This window comes from Stegostoma tigrinum, chromosome 33, assembly GCF_030684315.1.
Source record: "Stegostoma tigrinum isolate sSteTig4 chromosome 33, sSteTig4.hap1, whole genome shotgun sequence".
NCBI classification, from domain to species: Eukaryota; Metazoa; Chordata; class Chondrichthyes; order Orectolobiformes; family Stegostomatidae; genus Stegostoma; species Stegostoma tigrinum.
In genome coordinates, this window is record NC_081386.1 from 35,537,055 (window position 1) to 35,556,561 (window position 19,507).

General features: G+C 41.4%; 1 protein-coding gene across 11 annotated transcripts in view; it reads left to right on the forward strand.

Annotated features, from left to right (window-relative positions):
* dennd4a (DENN/MADD domain containing 4A) overlaps positions 1-19,507 on the forward strand; it is a 174,729-nt gene that overhangs the window by 47,050 nt on the left and 108,172 nt on the right. For all 11 annotated transcript variants that reach the window (XM_059639348.1, XM_059639350.1, XM_059639351.1 and 8 more), the window contains exons 2-3: positions 4,414-4,728; positions 17,860-18,109. In XM_059639348.1, the coding sequence (XP_059495331.1) occupies positions 4,424-4,728; positions 17,860-18,109 (555 nt within the window). In that variant the 5' untranslated portion in view covers positions 4,414-4,423. The remainder of the gene's footprint in view (positions 1-4,413; positions 4,729-17,859; positions 18,110-19,507) is intronic.

The following is a 19,507-nucleotide window of genomic DNA, read 5'->3' on the forward strand; positions in this document are numbered from 1 at the left end:
TGTTATCTGTCGGTCAGGGGGTTGAGGATCCAGTTGCAGCGGGCAGAGCAGAGACCTAGGTCTCAGTGTTTGGAGATCTGTTTGGGGTTGAAATTAGTGTTGAAGGTGGAGCTATAGTCAATAAATAGTTGCCTAACGTAGGTATCTTTAAGCGTAGAGTATAAGAGCAAGAAGGCAATGTTGGAGTTGTATAGAATGTTGGTCGGGCCACAATTGGAGTGCTATGTGCAGTTCAGATCACCTCACTACAGGAAATATTTGATAACAAGGCACAAGGGGCTACAGAAGAGGTTAACCAGGATGTTGCCTGGGATGGAGAGATTGAGCTATAAGGAAAAACTACATAGGCTTGGATTATTTTCTTTAGAGGAGAGAAAACTGACAGGGTGGAGAGGGAAACATTAATGAGGTGTGTAAGGTTATGAGGGGTATGGGCAGGGTCAATAGAAAGCAGCTGTTCCCTTGGTTGAGGAGTCAGTCACGAGAGGGCATAGTTTTAGGGTAAGGGGCAGGAGATTCCAAAGGGATTTAAGAAGAAAACATTTTACTCACTGGGTGGTGGGAATCTGGACTGTACTGCTTGGGAAGGTAGTGGAGGCTGGAAACCTTACAACCTTTAAAAATATTTAGATGAGTATCATAACATTCAGGGATTTGGAACAAATGAAGGAAACTGGGATTAGCACACTTTTAGTGGTAGTTACGTCAGTGCAGACTCGGTGGGCTGAAGCACCTTTTCTGTGCTCTATAAATCTATGTTCTATTACACTGATGTACTTATGTAAAGTATGATTGGTCAAGTTAGCACGCAAAACAATATTTTTCACTATCTTAGTGCATGTGAAAATAATAAATCAAATCAAATCAATCCAGTCTTGCACTTGTGAAAAACAATGTAGTTAATGGTTGCAAGAATCAGACTTAGATGACACAGCCCCTAACCCTGGACTGGGAAGCCCTGTTTCAAGGCCCACCTGCTCCAGAGGTGTGTAATAACATTGCTGAACAGGTTGGATCGAAAAGTAGGTTCAGTTTAAATAAAAGTTCATTGGTGTTGTGTCTTGCTATGATTATAATTAGTGACCTTTTTACCTAACTATGTTCTGGAACATTTGTAATGGATTTATTATGGGGATGGTTGTAAACACTATTTCATGCAATTGTCTTGCACCTGTTTAATGTGCACCAAGGGCAACATGCCCTTCACCTCAACAGCTCATACTTCTAATGCTGTTGGCCCTTCTAAAGTAGAACAAGTCTTCATTGAGATTGTGTAGTTTTAATTCGTCAGCTAATTTGTTTGACTCTTAACAACAAAAAAAATTAAAAGAGCACTTAACAGCCTGTGTACACAAAATCCTAAACCTGGCATTATTTGTTTGCTTTGTACCTGCATGTCATTGAATTTAGCCTGTAGTAATATTAAAGTACTTTTCTGTGAACTCTTAGTGTTTGTATTGTAACTGTAGTGTTCTCAGTACATTCCAGTCCACCCATGTACAATGCTCTGGCATTCGAACTGCTGGGAGAATTCATAGACTTACTGTGATGCCAATAAAATGATGTTACAATGATTTTTGATTTGGTTGTAGTACTGAACTGTTTCTCAAAAGAGCATTGTTAATTTTCCATTCTGTATAAGACTTATTACAAGCATGGAAAGTATACTAAGGTGCTCTTGTTTATTCAACATTTCCTGTCTCATCAATTGCACGCAGTTATGATCTGAATTTTCCTGTCTTGTTTCTTCTGAGTTGAAAATCTGCTTTCCAAAATCCTTCACTATTATATTGAAAAATAAACTGCTTGCTCTACTACTTGCTGACTCGTTCTTCCAAGACTCCAAAACTGTGTAGCTTCTTAAGGTAATTAGATTTTTTCCTTCTCATATAAATTTTGTCCTTTTCAAACCTAAATTTGGCGATAACTAATCAATACTGCCTCAGGTCATAGCTATTTTTGTGCGAAAAATTCGGCCTCACGCATTTGCTTTGACTTGCCTAATGAGCTTCTCAGTGAATGACAGTCTCCTGATTTCTCCCTGCAATTCTGCACATTCTTCCTTTTCATGAAACTGTCTAATTCTCTTTTGAATGCCTTGTTTGAATCTGTCTTCGCCACACTCTCTTGGGGAATACATGCCAGACCCAAACCATTTGTATCAAAGCATTTTCCCAATTTCATTTTTTTGCTCCTTTTAGTAATTACTTCAAATCTGTGCTGTCTTGTTCTTGATCCTTTCTTAAGGGAGAACACCCCGCATTTGCTTTAACCTTACATTTTTTCATTTGTGATCAGAGGTAATGGGAACTGCAAATGCTGGAGAATCCAAGATTATAAAGTGTGGGGCTGGAAGAACACAGCAGGCCAAGCAGCATCTTAGGAGCACAAAAGCCGACATTTCGGGCCTAGACCCTTTTTGATGACCTGCTGTGTTCTTCCAGCCCCACACTTTGTTATCTTATTTTTTCATTTGTGTTAAGCTTGCTGACACCATTTTGACCCTAGCATCCCCACTTGGGCTTCTCAATTGAAAACAATTAAATTATTTGTGCTATGTTGCTTCCGTTTACTCTACGAGAAGAGTTAGTTCTTTAACTCTTTCTTTAAAATGGTTAGACTGTATGAAGAGCATTACAGAATGTTACAGTGGTGGTTGGAACGGCCACCCAAAAAGTATTGTACAGCTGCTGACTATAAAAGGGTAAGCTAACTGTAAGTAGTTGTCAAAAGTTGCACTATGAATGTGTTATAGAACTGTCAGTGCAAATGCAGCAGTAAGTGTAAGCCACATATTTGTTTTTATTTCAAAACTATCAAAAGTGGTAAAACAAAACCCCCAACAAACTTTACATTGCTTGCAGGGAATTTGGCTTTTTAGCTGTGAATGCAATTGAGACAGCACCTTTGCTGTTCTCTGTTCCCATGGTTGCTCATGTGTGTTTCTCTTTCACCCAACTTGAAATTGTATTCTTTGTCAGGCATGATTGAAAGCCTTTTTTGTGGGGTTTGTTACTGAATCACTTTTGGGCCGAAGTGCACTAATTGGATTAAAGTTTTAACAATAATTTAGTGTTAATTACAGTTGCTACATGGATTTGAAGTCTTGCTTTGTTTTGGACAAGGTAATGTGGCTGTCATATTTACAGGTAACTAGCAGACAAATTATAAATTAATCAAAGAGCATTCCTAGTGGTAGACCAAGTGGATATCAGAGTTGGAGGTTTCAAACCCTGATGATGGCTGGAGGGATGAAAGGCTAGGATTGAACAATGCTGCAGAGCGTTTCTCCTCCACCCATTAGTCCAATTGGCTTTGGCAGACTTATTTGAAAATTTCAATGCAGAGAGTCAAGGACACTTCCGTGCTGAGGTGACCATACCCTCTTCTATGTGCTTCAGTAGCACACACTGTTCCGATGTGCCCAGACCCCAGACGTTGCAGGCCAGAAATTGGGGCTCCAGCATCAGAAGATTCCTGCAGCAGTGAGTAGGAAGGGAGATTATAGGAGCCCAGAATTATGAGAGACTGACAGGAATATGGATTTGAGGCCACAACTACATCAGCCATGGCCTTGTTGAATGTACATTCGAGGGCTGAATAGCCTCCAGATAGTTCTGCTATAATGCGTGTTTCGTTAACGTGAATTGGCTACAACGCAGTTGATGGATAGTAGATGCTGTTTGGATAACGCAAACTTTCTGCTATACAAGTATAGTGATTTTCTATAGCAAATTCCCTATAATGTGATTTTTGATCACGATTTTCTATAGCGTGAGATCACACAAGAACGCAACTATCAGGTTATAGGAGAACTACCTGTACTTTTCCTATTTGTGTGTTCAAAACACATTCTTCACTTTTTTTTGTCTCCGTTTCTATATTTTTTAACTTATTTCCTTCCTCATTCTTTTAGCTTGCTCCTGTTCCTTCAGTCCTGTCTATGTCTCCTTTGCACCAAGCATTACTGGCCTTGTGGCTCAAAGCCCAGTAAATAGGTACCAGTTGCCTCTTGTGCAAAACGTCTGTGTGTGGATATCATTGGCTCTCGAATATGTTATTGGACAGATTAAAATGCTCTATTTTGAAAGGTGTGTAAATAATTTTTCTTTATAATTTCAGTTCATTGCCGCTCTCAATCAGGATTTTGATTTGGAGTTCACTGCCTCTATTCGCACATGAAATATGGTCAGACGGGTAGATGGGGTGGTGGGATGGAGTAAAAGATGATGTATGGGGTCTTTGAGATGTGGAATAATTAAAATATATGGCTTCACCTTTTAGAATTTAAATTGAAATTTTTAATTTTTAGAATTGCTTTAGGATTCCCCTTTTTCAAGGTTAGCTTCAGGTGGCCAACCTAGAGAGACAGCTTGGTGTTTGCACTGTATTAATGATGTTCTTGCATTTCAGGTGATCTGCCATGATGGAAGGCCCACGTGTTGCAGACTATTTTGTGGTGGCAGGCATGACAAATGCTTCAAAGCCACTCGAAGAGGAAATACAGTTTAATGACAGCTGCCACAAAATAGCTAAACCAAAAGCACCTATCACTGATGTGGCTATCATTGTGAAATCATTGGGCGAAGAAGTTCCCCAAGGGTATACTTGTGTAGAAACCACTCAGACTGGATTATCGGCTGATCTCAATAATGGAAGCTTGATGGGTCCTCAGATTTTACTTTGCTACAAAAGGGGTAGAGATAAACCACCTCTGACTGACTTAGGGTATGTAATTGAAAGTTCCTACAAATTAGCATTAATCCAAGTTATGTATTGCAAAATCATTGTGACTTTCCTTGTCATATGAACTTGTTGTGTTCTATATCTTGTCTATCAAATACTCCAGGAAACTGTTTAAAGTATGTACGTAAGTGGTGATGTCACAACTAATGAGATACAGTTGTTAATCACTGCCACGTGTATAGTGATGCCATTATGCCACATTATACATATGGGTGAAATGTTGGTACCTGACAGCCTGCACGTGATTCCTATTCAGATAGTGAGCCAATTTCCTCTTTAATGTGTCGATTGAACATGCCTCCCCACACTCAGGTAGTTCATTCCAAATTCTAACCATTCTGCGTTAGAAAATGTCCTCACAATATCATTGCTTCTTTTGCTAATAACTTTAAATATGTGCCCTCTTGCGTCCCATTTACAGAAATGCACTATGAATTTGGAAGAGTGGTAGTTTTTCTTCTCCCAAAACACAGCTAGGAGAGAAAGGGAAGAGTAAATGTTGGCCAAGGAGCATCGCTGCAGCCATATTTTAAGGACAAGTATTTATCTAGCAGAGAAACTTGGTAGGAGTACACCTGGAGTACTGTTGGTCTTCTGGGCTCATTGAGAAAAGGGAAAACTAGAATGATGAACATATTCCCTGGTCTGCTGTTGGGGAAGATTGAATATGCGAGGGCACTTCTTTGGAAAAGGGCAGTAGATGGTTGACCAATTGAAGATTTGAAGATTATGAAAGTTTATTTTAGGGTAGCTATAACCCTTTAAAATGAGACCAACAGTAGATGCCTTAAATATAAGATGATCATAAATAAATCCAGGAGAAAGTTCTTCGACCAGTGAGTTGTCAGAACTTGGAACTCCTTTAATATACGGGGAATATTTGAGAGGAAGCTGGATAGTGTTATGACCAAGTCCAAAGAATGAATAAATTCCCCTCTTTTTCACACCTGATGATGGTTTTAAGAGCGTTTGATATTATTTTAAAAATGTGTTTTTTTAACAGAATCACAGAATTGTTACCATGCACATAGAGATTTTACCTATTGTGTCTGCAACATCTGAGTGTTTTGACTTGCTACCAAAATCTCCACTCTTCTCTCCAAAACAATGAAATCATAAAATGGAACAGGAATTGTTTATTTGGTCCACCCTGTCTGCTCCACCATTCATTTGAGATATGGCTGAACTAATAATCCTCAACTTGATTTTGCTGCCTTATCTCTCTCAATCCTGGTTTCCCTTACTTAATTAAAGATCTGTCTGTCTTGTACTTAATAGCCTATCCTTGACAGCCCTTTACAAAAGAATTCCACAGATTCACTACTCTCTGAGAGGGTTTGGAGCCAAAAATCCTTCCTATCCTTGTCATAAGTGAGTGATCCCTTACCCTGTGATTATGCCCACTGTTCTTAACTCTACCTCAAGGGGAAGCAACGCCTCTGCATTTATGCTGTTCCCCAGGTATCCCCCAGAATTCTGTATGTTTCAATAAGGGCTCCTCTCGTACTTATAAACTCCAATGAGTACAAGCTCAAACTCTCACCATAAGAAAATCCCTCCATACCTGGAACCAACCTCGAGAACTTTCTCTGGATTGCCGCCAATGCCTTTGCCCGTGACCCTGCGCATAATTTATTTTGAAATAATTATCTGCCTTACTGAATGCTTCAGTTGAATCTGCTTCCACCATTTTTCCAGTTCATACATTTCAAATCAAAACTCATGTGAAAAAACTTTTTATTACGTCACATTTGCTTCTTTTATAAAATGTTTTACATCTGTGCCCTCTGGCTCTTAATCCTGTTGTGGGCAGGAACCATCTATCTCTGACTGTTCTGTCCCGATCCCTCATGATTTTGAAAGCTTCCCTCTGACCTCCTCTTAGCCATTTCTTCTCCAAGCCACACAATCTCAACTTTTCCAATTTGTCCCCATAACTGAAGTTTCTCACACCTGGAATTGTTCTTGTCGACCTCCTCAGTGCACTGCCTGATGCATTCATGTCTTTCCTGAAGAATGGCAGCCAGAATCATACGCTCTACTCCAGTTAAGGGCTAATTGGTGTTCTGAATGAGTTCAGCCTTCCTGTTCTTGTATTCTGTGCCCCTATTATTAGGCCTAGAAACTGTATGCTTTACTAACAGTTCTCTGCCCTGTACCTGCCCTGGCACTTTTAATGACTCTCTGCATATCCTCTAAAATAGTACCAATGTCAAATAACAAATCTCTGTGTTCTTAATGCCAAAGTGGATGACGTCCTACTCCCCCGCATTGAACTTCATCTGCTGCCTATCTGCCCACTCTATTAATGCACCAGTGTCCTTCTGAAATTCTCTGCTGGCCTCACAGTTTACAGTACTCCTGAGTTTTGCATCATATGCAAATGTTGAAATTGTACCCTGCACATCAGGATCTAGATCATTAAAATATATATACATATATCTGATTTAGCCTCGCTCAAGCCCAAAAATACCCAAGTAATTGTTATTCTCATAATCCTACCTTTAGCCAATTGTGGATCTTCAATGTCTTAAACCTTATGATACAATGGTCACTATCTGCTAAATTTTCCCCCATAAACATGTGATCTACTGGCCTACCTCATCCCCAAGAACCAGATCGAACAGAACTTCCTTTTTCATTGGACTGGATATACCCTGTTGTACCAAATTCTCACGAACACAATCCAAGAATGCTTTTCCTTCACTGTCCTTCACAAAGACTTGAGAGAGGAGCTGGCCAGAAGTTGATTGGAAGGGAAGACAGTGGCGCAGCAATGGTGGGTGTTTCTGGGGTTTTTTGGAAAGCACAGCAGAAATGCATCTCAAAGAAGAAAGATTAAAAGAAAAACATACTAAGGGAAGGGTGAAGCAACCATAGCTGACAAGGGAGGTGAGGAATAGTTTATAATATGAAGAAGATTAGTGGGAAGCAGAGGACAACTAAAAAGGCAATAAGGAAGGATAAGATGATACATGAGGGTCAGATGGTGAGTAATATAAAATAAATTATTTTAACTATTTAAAAAGATGGAAGAACAGTACAGCACAGGAGCAGGCCCTTGTGTGCCACTATACTTGGCCCTTCTATACTAAAACAACCTTCACTTACAGGATCCGTGTCCCTCTATTCCCTTCCTATTCATTTATTCGTCCAGGTGCTTCTCGACAGCTGCTATTGTGTCTACTTCCACCACCTCCTTCAGCAGCACGTTCCAGGCACTCCCCACCCTTTGTGTGAACTTGCCTCACACTTTGAGCCTGTGTCCCCTGGTAATTGATCCCCTTTTCCCGGGGAAAAAGCTTCATACTTTCCGCTCTATCCATGCCATTCACAATCTTACAAACTTCTATCACATCACCCCTCAACCTTCTGCATTCCAGTGAAAACAAACCCAGTCTATCCACTCTTTCTTCATAGCTGAATTTTTCATACCTGTTGGGTAGACTTTTTCTATACCCTCTGCAAAGCATCCATATCCTTCTGGTAGTGTAACCAGAACTGTATGCAATATTCCAAGTGTGGCCTAACTAAAGTTCCATAAACCTGGGATATACCCCAGAATACTGAGAGAGGCAAGGGAGGAAATTACTGGGGCCTTGAGAGAAATCTTTATATCCTCACTGGCTACAGGGGAGGTCCCAGAGAATTGGAGAATAGACAATGTTGTTCCTTTGTTTAAGAAGGGTGGCAGGGATAATCCAGCTAATTACAGACTGGTGAGCCTTATGTCAGTGGTAGGGAAATTATTGGAGAGCATTCTTCGAGACAGGATTTACTCCCACTTCGAAATAAGTGGCGAGTGAGAGGCAGCATGGTTTTGTGAATGGGAAGTCGTGTCTCATTGACTTGGTTGAGTTTTTTGAGGAAGTGACGAAGATGATCGATGATGGTAGGGCAGTGGACGTTGTCTACACTGATTTTAGTCAGGCCTTTGACAGGGTCCCTCATGGCAGGATGATACAGAAGGTAAAGTTGTATGGGGTCTGAGGTGAGCTTGCAAGATGGATGAAAAACTAGCTTGTTCATAGAAGACAGAGGATAGCAGTGGAAGGGTGTGTTTCTGAATGGAGGGCTGTGACTAGTGGCCTTCCTGAGGGATCAGTGTTGGGATCTTTGCTATTTGTAATATATATTAAGGATTTGGAGGAAGATGTAACTGGTCTGATTAGTAAGTTTGCAAATTGACACAAAGGTTGGTGGAATTGCAGATAGCAATGAGGACTGTCAAAGGATACAGCAGGATATAGATCAGTTGGTTACTTCGGCAGAGAGATGGCTGATGGAGTTTAATCCAGACATTGTTAATTTATAATCTGATCGAAGGAACTGTGGGCATTGGTGCTTAGTTTTCAGGTGACATACAGATGGAGGGGCAGGCAGTGTTGTGGAAGTGGGCAGGCTGCAGAAGGATTTGGACAGGCTAGGAAAGTGGGCAAAAAAGTGGCAGTTGGCATGCGATGAGGTAAGTACAAGATTATGTATTTTAGTTGGAAGAATGGAGGTGTAGACTGTTTTCTAGAGTCATAGAGTAATACGGCATGGAAACAGGCCCTTTGACCCATACTGGTGCCCTCTCAGCTATTTTCAATTGCCCACATTTCGTCCATATCCATCTAAACCCTTCCCATCCATGCACCTATCAAAATGTTTTTTAAATGTTACTATTGTACCTGCCTCAACTACTTTCTCTGGCAGACCATTCTATATATGCACTATTCTCTGCATGAAGAAGCTGTCCATCGGGTCCTTTTTAAATCTGTGCCCTCTAGTTTTCAATTCTCCATCCCTGCAAAAAAGACTATGTGCATTCATCCTTTCTGTGCCCCTCATGATTTTGTACACCTCAGTAAGGACACCCCTCATTCTCCTACATTCCACGGAAAAAGCCCTCTCCTGACCAATGTCTCCCTGTAACTCAGGACTACTAGTTCTGGCAACATCCTCATAAATCATCTTTGCACACTTTCCAGCTTAACTAGGTCTTAACTAGGACCAAACCTATATACAATACTCCAAATGTGGCCTCACCAATAGCTTATACAACTAAAACATAACGTCCCAACTCCTATGCTCAGTGCCTCAGCCAATGAAGGCCAGCATGCTAAATGCCTTCTTCATTACCCTGTTTACGAGTGCTGCCACTTCCAATGAACTAAGTACTTGTACTGCTAGGTCTCTCTGTTCCACAACACTCTTCAGGACCTTACCATTTACCGTATAAGCCCTGCCTTGGCTTGACTTTCCAAAGTGCAACACTTCACATTTATCCGTTTTGAATTGCATTTGCCAGTCCTCAGCACACTTGCCCATCTGATCAAGATCCCTCTATAATTTTTGATAACTTTCCTCACTCTCAATGATACTTGCTAATTTTATATCGTCTGCAAACTTACTAATAATGCCTTGTACAAAGGTCCCAGCACCGACCACTGTGGCACACCACTGGCCACAGGCCTCCAGTTAGAGAAACAACCTTCAACCATCACTGTCTGCTTCCTACCATTGTGCCAATTTTGAATCCATTTAGATAGCTCTGTTTGGATCCCATGAGACCTAACTTTCATGACTAGCCTGCCATACAGGACCTTGCCTTACTAAAGTACACGTAGACAACATCCACTATCCTACCCTCATCTACTGTCTTGGATATGCCCCTGCCAGATGTTCCCTTCACCTCGGCAGGGCCATACTGTCTCTGGACTCTCGATATCGCACTTTTAAAAACCTCCCATTTACCAGTTGTTCCTTTCCTTCAAACAGACTCACCCAGTTGACCTCTGCTAGATCCTATCTAATGGCCCCAAATTTGGCCCTGCTGGAGTTTAGTACCTTTAACCTGTGGACCTGTCCTGTCTTTTTCCGTAATTATGTTGATGCTGAGTGTTATGGTGACTGGCCCCAAAGTGCTTTCCCAACTGACGGTCGCTTGCTCGACCTTGTTTCCTAAGAGGAAGTCCGGTGTTGCACCTTCCCAAGTAGGGCTGTCTACTTATTGATTCAGGAAACTTTCTTGGACGCATGACAAATTCCAACCTGTCTGAACCATTTACACTCTGGGTGGCCCAGTCAATACAGGGGAAATTAAAATCTCCAACCAATACTACTCTTTGGTTCCTACAGGGTATCTGCAATCTCTTTACACATCTGCTCCTCTAGTAACCACTGGCTATTTGGGGTTCTCTGTGACCATCCCCTCCTTGTTTCTACGTTCTAACCATATGGCCTCATTTTATGGCCCCTTAAGAATATCCTCTCTAATCAAAAGGGCAGCTCCCCCTCCTCACTTACTTGTACTTTTGTCATGCCTGCAGCTTCTGGTTCCTGAAACATTGAGCTGTCAATCCTGCCCTTCTCTCAGCCATGTTCCTGTTATGACTATAGTATCCCAGACCCCAGAGCCAATCCCTGCTCTGAGCTCATCTGCCTTATCAGTCAGGCCTTGTGATTGAAATAAATACACTTTAAACCAGAAGTCTTTTCCCTCCCTTTACTGTGCCCCTGGCTATCCTGAAGAGTAAACTTGCTCTTGATGACTAATTTATTTTCCCCAGACTTCTCGATGGCCCCTTTGTTATTCAGAGTCCCACACCCCCCGCCAAAATAGTTTAACCCCTCCTGAGTAATGCCTGCAAATCTCCCCACAAGGATATTGGACCCCCTTCAGTTCAAGTGCAACCCGTCTCATGTTTAGGTCACCTTCATCCCAGAAGAGATCCCAGTGATCCAAGAACTGAAAATCCTGCCCCCGATACCAGCTCCTCTGCCATGCATTCATCCGGCCTATCTTCCTATTTCTACCCTCACTGGCTCATGGCCTTGGAAGTAATCTGGAAATCACTACTCTCGAGGCCCTGCTTTTTAACTTCTCACCTAACGTCCTATACTCATTTCACAAGACCCCATCACTTTGTCTACCCATGTCATTTGTACCAGTATGCACAGTGACCTCTAGCTGTTCACCCTCCCCCTTCAGAATGTTCTGCAGTTGCTCAGAGACTTCCTTGACCCTGGCACCTGGGGAGGCAACACACCTTCCTGGTGTCTCCTCTGCAGCCACAGAATCTCCTGTCTGTCCCCCTCACAACGGAGTCTCTTTTTGCTCTATCTGAATGCATCCTTTCTCCCAGAGCCTGAGAGCCGGTCGCAGTACCACTGACCTGACTGCTGCTGCCAGCACTGAAAGGTCATCCCCTCATCGGAGGAGCAGGAAGGCTGATGTTTCAGGCCTAGACCCTCCTTCGGAAATGGGGGAGGGGAAGGAGGTTCTGAAATAAATAGGGAGAGAGCGGGAGGCGGATAGAAGATGGATAGAGGAGAAGATAGGGTGAGAGGAGACAGACCGGTCAAAGAAGCGGTGAAGAAGGCAGGAGAAAGGGGTTGAAACAAAGAAACCTATAAAGTGATATATCTGTTCTTGAGGGGAATAGTACTGGATTCCCCTATGGCCATCTACACCCCCCCGCCAACCAAAACTTTACCTTGTGGTCACCCAGCTATCTGCAGCCTGCACTTCAGGAGTGACCATTTCAGTGTAGCTCTTATCAATGATTTTCTCTGCACTCCAGATGATTCTGAATTTATCCACGTCCAGCTCCTGTTCCCTTATGCAATCTTTCAGGAGCTGCAGCCAGGTGTACTTTTGACAGGTGTAGCTACCAGGGACACTCTAAGTCTCCCTGATCCCCCACGTCCTGGAAAAGGAGCATGCCATTGCCCTAATTGCCATCCATACTGCTTTCATTCTAAATCAAAAGAAAGCAGGTTTAAAGAGCTCTTACCTATACCCCTGCTTAACCTCTTCAGGCTGAAACCTCTTGAGCAGGGACTTCAGTACTTCCACTCTAACACTGGCCCATTCCCTTTAATGGCTGCTCTGTTGTACACTTTTATCTTGCCAGTTGTCCTCATCACAGAGTCTTTACTTTTTTTTGTCAGAGGAGGAGAGAGGGTGGGAAACACCAATGTCATCTGTTAGGTTTAACCTCACATTGACAGCAAGTTCCCTGTGACTTGCAGTACAGTTGTGACGACTGTGGTGATGTCTCCTAGAATTCTACTGTAATGACCAGGAAGGTCTTTCGAAACCTGAAGTGGACTTGGGAATCCTTGTTCAGGGTTCTCTTCAGCTTCGCTTTCAAGTTCATTTGCCAGTTAGGAAGGCAAATGCACGGTTAGCATTCATTTTGATAGGGCTGCAATACCAGAGCAGAGATGTACTGCTGAGATTGTACAGGTTCTGGTCAGATCACGTTTGGAATATTGTCAGCAAATTTGGGCTCCGTATCTAAGGAAGGATGTGCTGGTGTTGGAGAGGATCCAGAGGAGGCTTACAAGAATGATCCACGGGATGGAAGGCTTGTCACATGAGGAACAGCTGAGACTCGTGCTCTGTATTTGATTTAGAATAGCAGGACTGGGGGGTGCTGTCATCAAAACTTACGGAATACCAAGAAGCCTGGATAGAATGAACGTGGAGAAAATGTTTAGAACTGAGCTGAGGAGGAATTTCTTCATCCAGAGGGTGGTGAATCTGTGGAAGTCATTGTCAGAGATGGCTGTGAAGGCCAAATCATTGAGTGGCTTTAAGACCAAGAGAGCTAGGTTCTTGATTAGTGAAGGAATCAAGGGTTACAGTAATAGTAGAAACTGCAGATGCTGGAGAATCTGAGATAACAAGGTGTCGAGCTGGAGGAACATAGCAGACCAAGCAGTATCAGAGGAGCAGGAAGGCTGATGTTTCAGGCCTAGACCCTCCTTCGGAAATGGGGGAGGGGAAGGGGGTTCTGAAATAAATAGGGAGAGAGCGGGAGGTGGCTAGAGGAGAAGATAGGGTGAGAGGAGACAGACCAGTCAAAGAAGCGGTGAAGAAGGCAGGAGAGAGGGGTAGAAACAAAGAAACCTACAGCACAGGAACAGGCCCTTCTGCCCTCCAAGCCTGCGCCGATCAAGATCCTCTGTCTAACCTGTCATCTATTTTCTAGAAAATAGATGACAGGTTAGACAGAGGATCTTGATCGGTCTGTTTGGATCTTGATTGGTCTGTGTCCGTTTGCTCCCTGCCCATCCATGTACCTGTCCAAATATATCTTAAAAGACGCTAACATGTCTGTGTCTACCATCTCTGCTGGCAACGCGTTCCATGCACCCACCACCAGAAACATACCATCCATGATTGAATGATGGAGCAGACTTGAAGGAATGAAAGATGCAAAATTAGGCCTAATGGTCACTACCACTATCAAAATCTATATTTAAATAATTAAAGTCCCCCATTGTAAATACTGTATGATCTGTTGAATTCCTTAATTTCTTTTCAGATTTATTCCTCCACTTTTCTCTTGAGTGGGCAATCTGGAGACTACACCTAGCAATATAATTTCACCCTTTTTGTTCCCTTGTTTAAAGTAAGAGGGTTCTGTCCTGAGCCCCCGAAACATCTTTCTCAAGCACTGCAGTGCTTTCCTTAACCAAAAACATTACCACTGTTTTTTTCTCTTTTATGCAGCCATTTTGCGTGAGTCCTGGCTCATTTAATGTTTTATTTCAAAATTAAACTCCAGGTATCATATCAGTTAATAGAATTAAAGATTAACATTTCATAGATTGCCACTTTGTGATAACGAGCACATGCGGAAAAACATTTGAAAACTGTTGATGGGGTTAGATGAAGGAAGGTAGAAGAAACAAATGAAGTATAAATACCAGCTTGGACCCATTGAACCAAAGGCCAGTTTTTTGTGCTTAATATAATGTATAATAATTATTCATATACAATAAAAAGACACTTTTTGCAGTAGCTTCAAATTATATTTGTGCAATCTTTTGCTGTAAATGTACATTTTACAGTCTGTCTGACCGATTAATGCTTGGAAGAAAAGGTGGTCAAGGCTGACGTGAGCCTCCGTTCCATTTATACCCATAGTTCCACAACCCTTGGCCCCTTGCTTGTCAAAAATCTTAGCAGTCTCAGTCTTGAAATCTCCAGTTAATACAATTGTAGAACAAGAGAAAATTTTTGTCTTGCACATTTTTTTCAGAGCAGTATCTTGTTAGTTGGTCTGGATAAATGAATGAAGCAGTTGTATTCACAGAATCCCTATGGTGTGGAAACAGGCCCTTCGGCCCAATAAATCTACACTGACTCTCAGAGCATCCCACCCAGATCCATCCTCCTATAACTCACCTAATCTACATGTCCCTCAACACTATGGGCATTTTTTTAATATGCAATCTACCTAGCCTGCACATCTTTAGACTGTGGAATGAAAGCGGAGGAAACCCATGCAGACATGGGAAGAATGTGCAAAGTCCACACACAGTTGTCCAAGGGTGGAATTGAACCCAAGACCCTGGCGCTGTGAGGTAGCAGTGCTAACTACTGAGCCACCGTGCCACCCTAATTATAATTAATCATAAGATGCTTGTCATGGGCTACATGATTGATCTTGCTGTAAAAATGTGGTCAATTTTTTAAACTTCCATTTTTGCAGAGTGGGGAATTCTATGTGGTTTAACACAATAAATAAAAATATTTGTTTATTATCCATGGGGTCACATTTTGGATGACAAAAATGGCAATGACTACATATAATAAATGTAATCTGAGAAAAATCTGAATTTGCGTTGCATTGTAAATGTGAAGCTGTGTATTTGTGCCCTAAATGTAGTGATTTTTTGATGCAGGAATAATTTGATTACTACATAAATTGGAAACTGTAGACAAAGATTTTAAGAAATAATTTGATTTTTATCATCACAAAGTTGTAAAAGGTACTGCTCATCACCAACCATGCCTACGTGAGTGTTGCTTTCTGTTTTGTTATCCAGCATCAAGTTGCATTTGACCCCCCACCAGTATCTTCAACTCTCTTTTATGTCAGCTGTTTAGACTACTTTGGCACATTTCTAAGGCTGTTAGGAATTTCATCCAGACCTTCTGGTACAGAGCTAGGGATGCTATCACTGCCACAAGATGCCTAAGCCTTTTGCACCTGGTATTTCCAGGTAGCCATCCAGGCCTGAGTCTGCTCAGCTTCCGAGATCAGACAAGGTTGGATGTTGTCAGGCTAGTATAGCCAACGGGTTTTTCCAGCTTGTAACATGCATCAAGAATGTGTCAAAGATACTATTAACTTTCTTACTCAGCAGTTGCACGAAAATGTGTAACTTTATTGTTCTGAGAATTGGACTGCCCAGAAAGCTTCCATACAATGGTAGATATGCCTAGCAAATGTTTCTGCATTGTGTATTTGACCACAGGAAACAATGCAATTAACTGTAATCAATTTTAACTTCTGATATATTTTAAGTTTCCCATCAAAGATGTGATGCAAAGTTTTTTTTTCAATTTGAAGTAAGATGGAGTCATGCTTCAGTCAATGACTTTCAGGCATTTTTGTTTTCTTGATGTGAGCAATACTGGCATAGCAGTAGTTATTGCCCCAAGAGTGACAAAGCAAGCTTCTCCTTAAAGCACTGCTTCTTAATCAAACTGCTCTGCCATGGATGATTTTGAGCTTCCTGAGTAGTACTACAGCAGCAGGCTATCCCAACCTTCGTAACAAAGTGTGAAGCTGGATGAACACAGCAGGCCAAGCAGCATCTCAGGAGCACAAAGGCTGATGTTTCGGGCCTAGACCCTTCATCAGAGACCCTCTCTGATGAAAGGTCTAGGCCCGAAACATCAGCTTTTGTGCTCCTGAGATGCTGCTTGGCCTGCTGTGTTCATCCAGCTTCACACTTTGTTATCTTGGATTCTCCAGCATCTGCAGTTCCCATTATCTCTATCCCAACCTTCGTACCTGTTTTATATAAGAAAGCAGGTTCCATACTAAATATTTTGTACCCACTAAATTCAAAATCCTCATTCTACTTTATTATCTCTCCATGCTCTGTGTGTCTCTATATCTGTGTGTGCGTCTGTCCCCCTCCCTTGGTCTGTGTTTCCATGTCCCTTTCTTTCTCTCTCTCCCTCTCTTTCTCGCTTTCTCTTTCTGTGTGTGTGTGTGTGTGTGTGTGTGTGTGTGTGTATTTGATGTCACTTCAGATTCTGATAACTGTTTAGATTTATAGTTCAGCAGAATTCAGATCAGTTCGGGGAATGTAATCCAAAGACAGCATTTCCATGACATCACCAACCCAAGGAAACCTAAACAGATAAGTAGAAAGCGGGACATAACACCAGCGCTTCACCGGAGGCTCACTGATGATGTTACCTAGAATGGTGACGAAACATCTGAAAACGAACCTTCTAGCTCAGCGAGCAAACTCACATCCAGAAAGACAGCAGTATCAGACATAAAAAGCGGGAGTGGGTCATCAGTCTGCTGTGCTTGTTCTGCCACTTAACATGATCGTGTCTGATCTTCTCACAATACCTCAGTCACACTGTCTCCCGGTGGCCCTGGACACCTTTTTAGCTTCTAGAAATCTATCGATTTATTTCTTAATTATGTTCCATGACCTGACCTCCACAGCCTTTTGCAGTTTTGAGCTAAACAGGTTTACCACTCTGGAACAATTTTTTTTCATCACAGTCCAAAATGGATTATTGTGTATTCTGAGGCAGTGGCCCCTAGTTCTGCAAACTGCTCCACTGCCAGGTAAAACATCTGTGGTGGACTGTCAGAATTTTTTGTTTCAACAGTATCCATTCTCATTCTTCAAGTGAATACAGGCCCTGTTTTTAACTAACTTTTCTTTTTAAAATATTTAATTTTTCCTCATATGTTAGCATAAACTATTAGTGGACAATTAGAATACTCTTGATCATTTAATGTTGGCAACTGGATTAGTGACAAAACTGAAATTAATTTAAAGTGTGGTTTTCTTAGAATAGCATAATAAGCTTTGAAAGAGTTCTTAATAACCATTTTCTTAGATTGATAATTTTGCTATTTGATTATAAATGCATTCTAGCATACTTAACATTGAACGTCTATTTGATTTATGATAATTTAGATAAACAACTCATTTTCTGAGTGCTAAATGCATCATATATTATTCCAAGCTCTAACTTTGTGCTTCATCAAGCAGGCTTCACAATCAGTTGAGTGTCATTGTGCTTTACAGGACTTTCCTAGCTGCGAATCTACCTATTTTATTTTCTAGAGTTTTGTATGAATGGAAAGAGAGGCTAAAGCATGGATGTCAGATCATTCAAACCACACCTTACGGCCGACCTGCTAATATCAGTGGTGGAACATCATCTCAACGAATCTACATAACATATCGTCGTGCATCAGAAAACATGGCCCAGAATTCCTTGGCTGTCACTGATATTTGTATAATTATTCCGAGTAAAGGGGAGACACCTCCACACACTTTCTGCAGGGTGGACAAAAACCTAAACAGCAGCATGGTAAGGTCAACAGCCTACACTCTAGTAACCTTTTAAGGTAGAGTAACGGATATCATTGGATACAAGTACCAAGGCATTTGTACTTGTAAGACTAAATTATAAACAGACTGCCTAATCTCCTCTCAACATTGTAGCCTCAATCATAATGCTATCTCTGATTCTGCCTGAGTTCAGAATGTTTATGAAACATAGATTAAAAACACAGAAATACAGCTTCTTGACATTATGAAATTTAAAGTTTGTTATTTTTGTGACTTATTTTATAAGGTTTGTCCTTTTTTTTTGCAATGTTGCAGCAATATGAAACAATTCTGCAGAAAGGAGCATATTTTCTTTAACCAGACTTTTGTTTCAATGAATTATTTGTTTTTCCATCATGCGTGTGTAGATCCCGCTTACAAACATTAATTATTCCTTGCCATAAATTGTGAAAGATTGAAGCGGCTGTCTTGGCTAAAACAATATCATTACTGGATTGTTTTAGTAAGGCGCAGTAGAGGGTATGATGACCCCTTAATTCCTGTAGGATTTCTTTGCGCATCTCCAAGGATTCTTTGGGCTGCAGTTTGAAAATTCCAGGTTGATTTAATTCAGTGCATTATAGACAATGAAACACTGGAGGTTTTTCAACACAGAAGAGAAAACTGGTTTGAACAATTTGAATTGAGTGATGAGATGACACATGACATTGTCGGAGCTCTTCACAGGTAATAATTTCTTTGAAATGCAGGAATTGTTTCATGGGGAATCAACTGCTTATATGTTAATTTTTGTGCTTTTGGTTAAGGCAGTGGAAATTTTCATGTCTCCTTCAATTGTGACAAAATTCAACAGCCAAAATTTCCTTTTCACATTGGATTGTCGCTGAAGAAAACAATTATGTTTAAGTAATTGTAGGGGGAAGTATGTTGTTGGGCAAATGTGGAAGCTGCTTGAGTGAGGTGTTTAGAGCATTACATGTGAAGGGGATGGAACGTAAGAATCTGGAGCAGGAGTGGGCCATTCAGCCCACTCCACCGTTCAACAAGATCATGGCTGATATTTTCATGGCTTCAGTTCCACTTACCCAACTTCTCACCGTAACCCTCAATTCCTTTATTATTCAAAAGATTATCTATCTTAACTTTAAAAAAATTCAAAGAGGAAGCCTTAACTACTTCACTGGGCATGGAATTCCACAGATTCACAACGCTTGGAGTGAAGAAGTTCCTCCTCAATTTAGTCCTAAATCTGCTTCCTCTAATTTTAAGGCAGTGCCCTCTTGTTCTAGCTTCAGCTGCCAGGGGAACAATCTCCCTGCTTCTATCTTCTCGATTTCCTTCATAATTTTGTGTTTCTACAAGACCCCATCCCTTATTCTTCCAAATTCCAATGAGTATAATCGCAGTCTATTCCGCC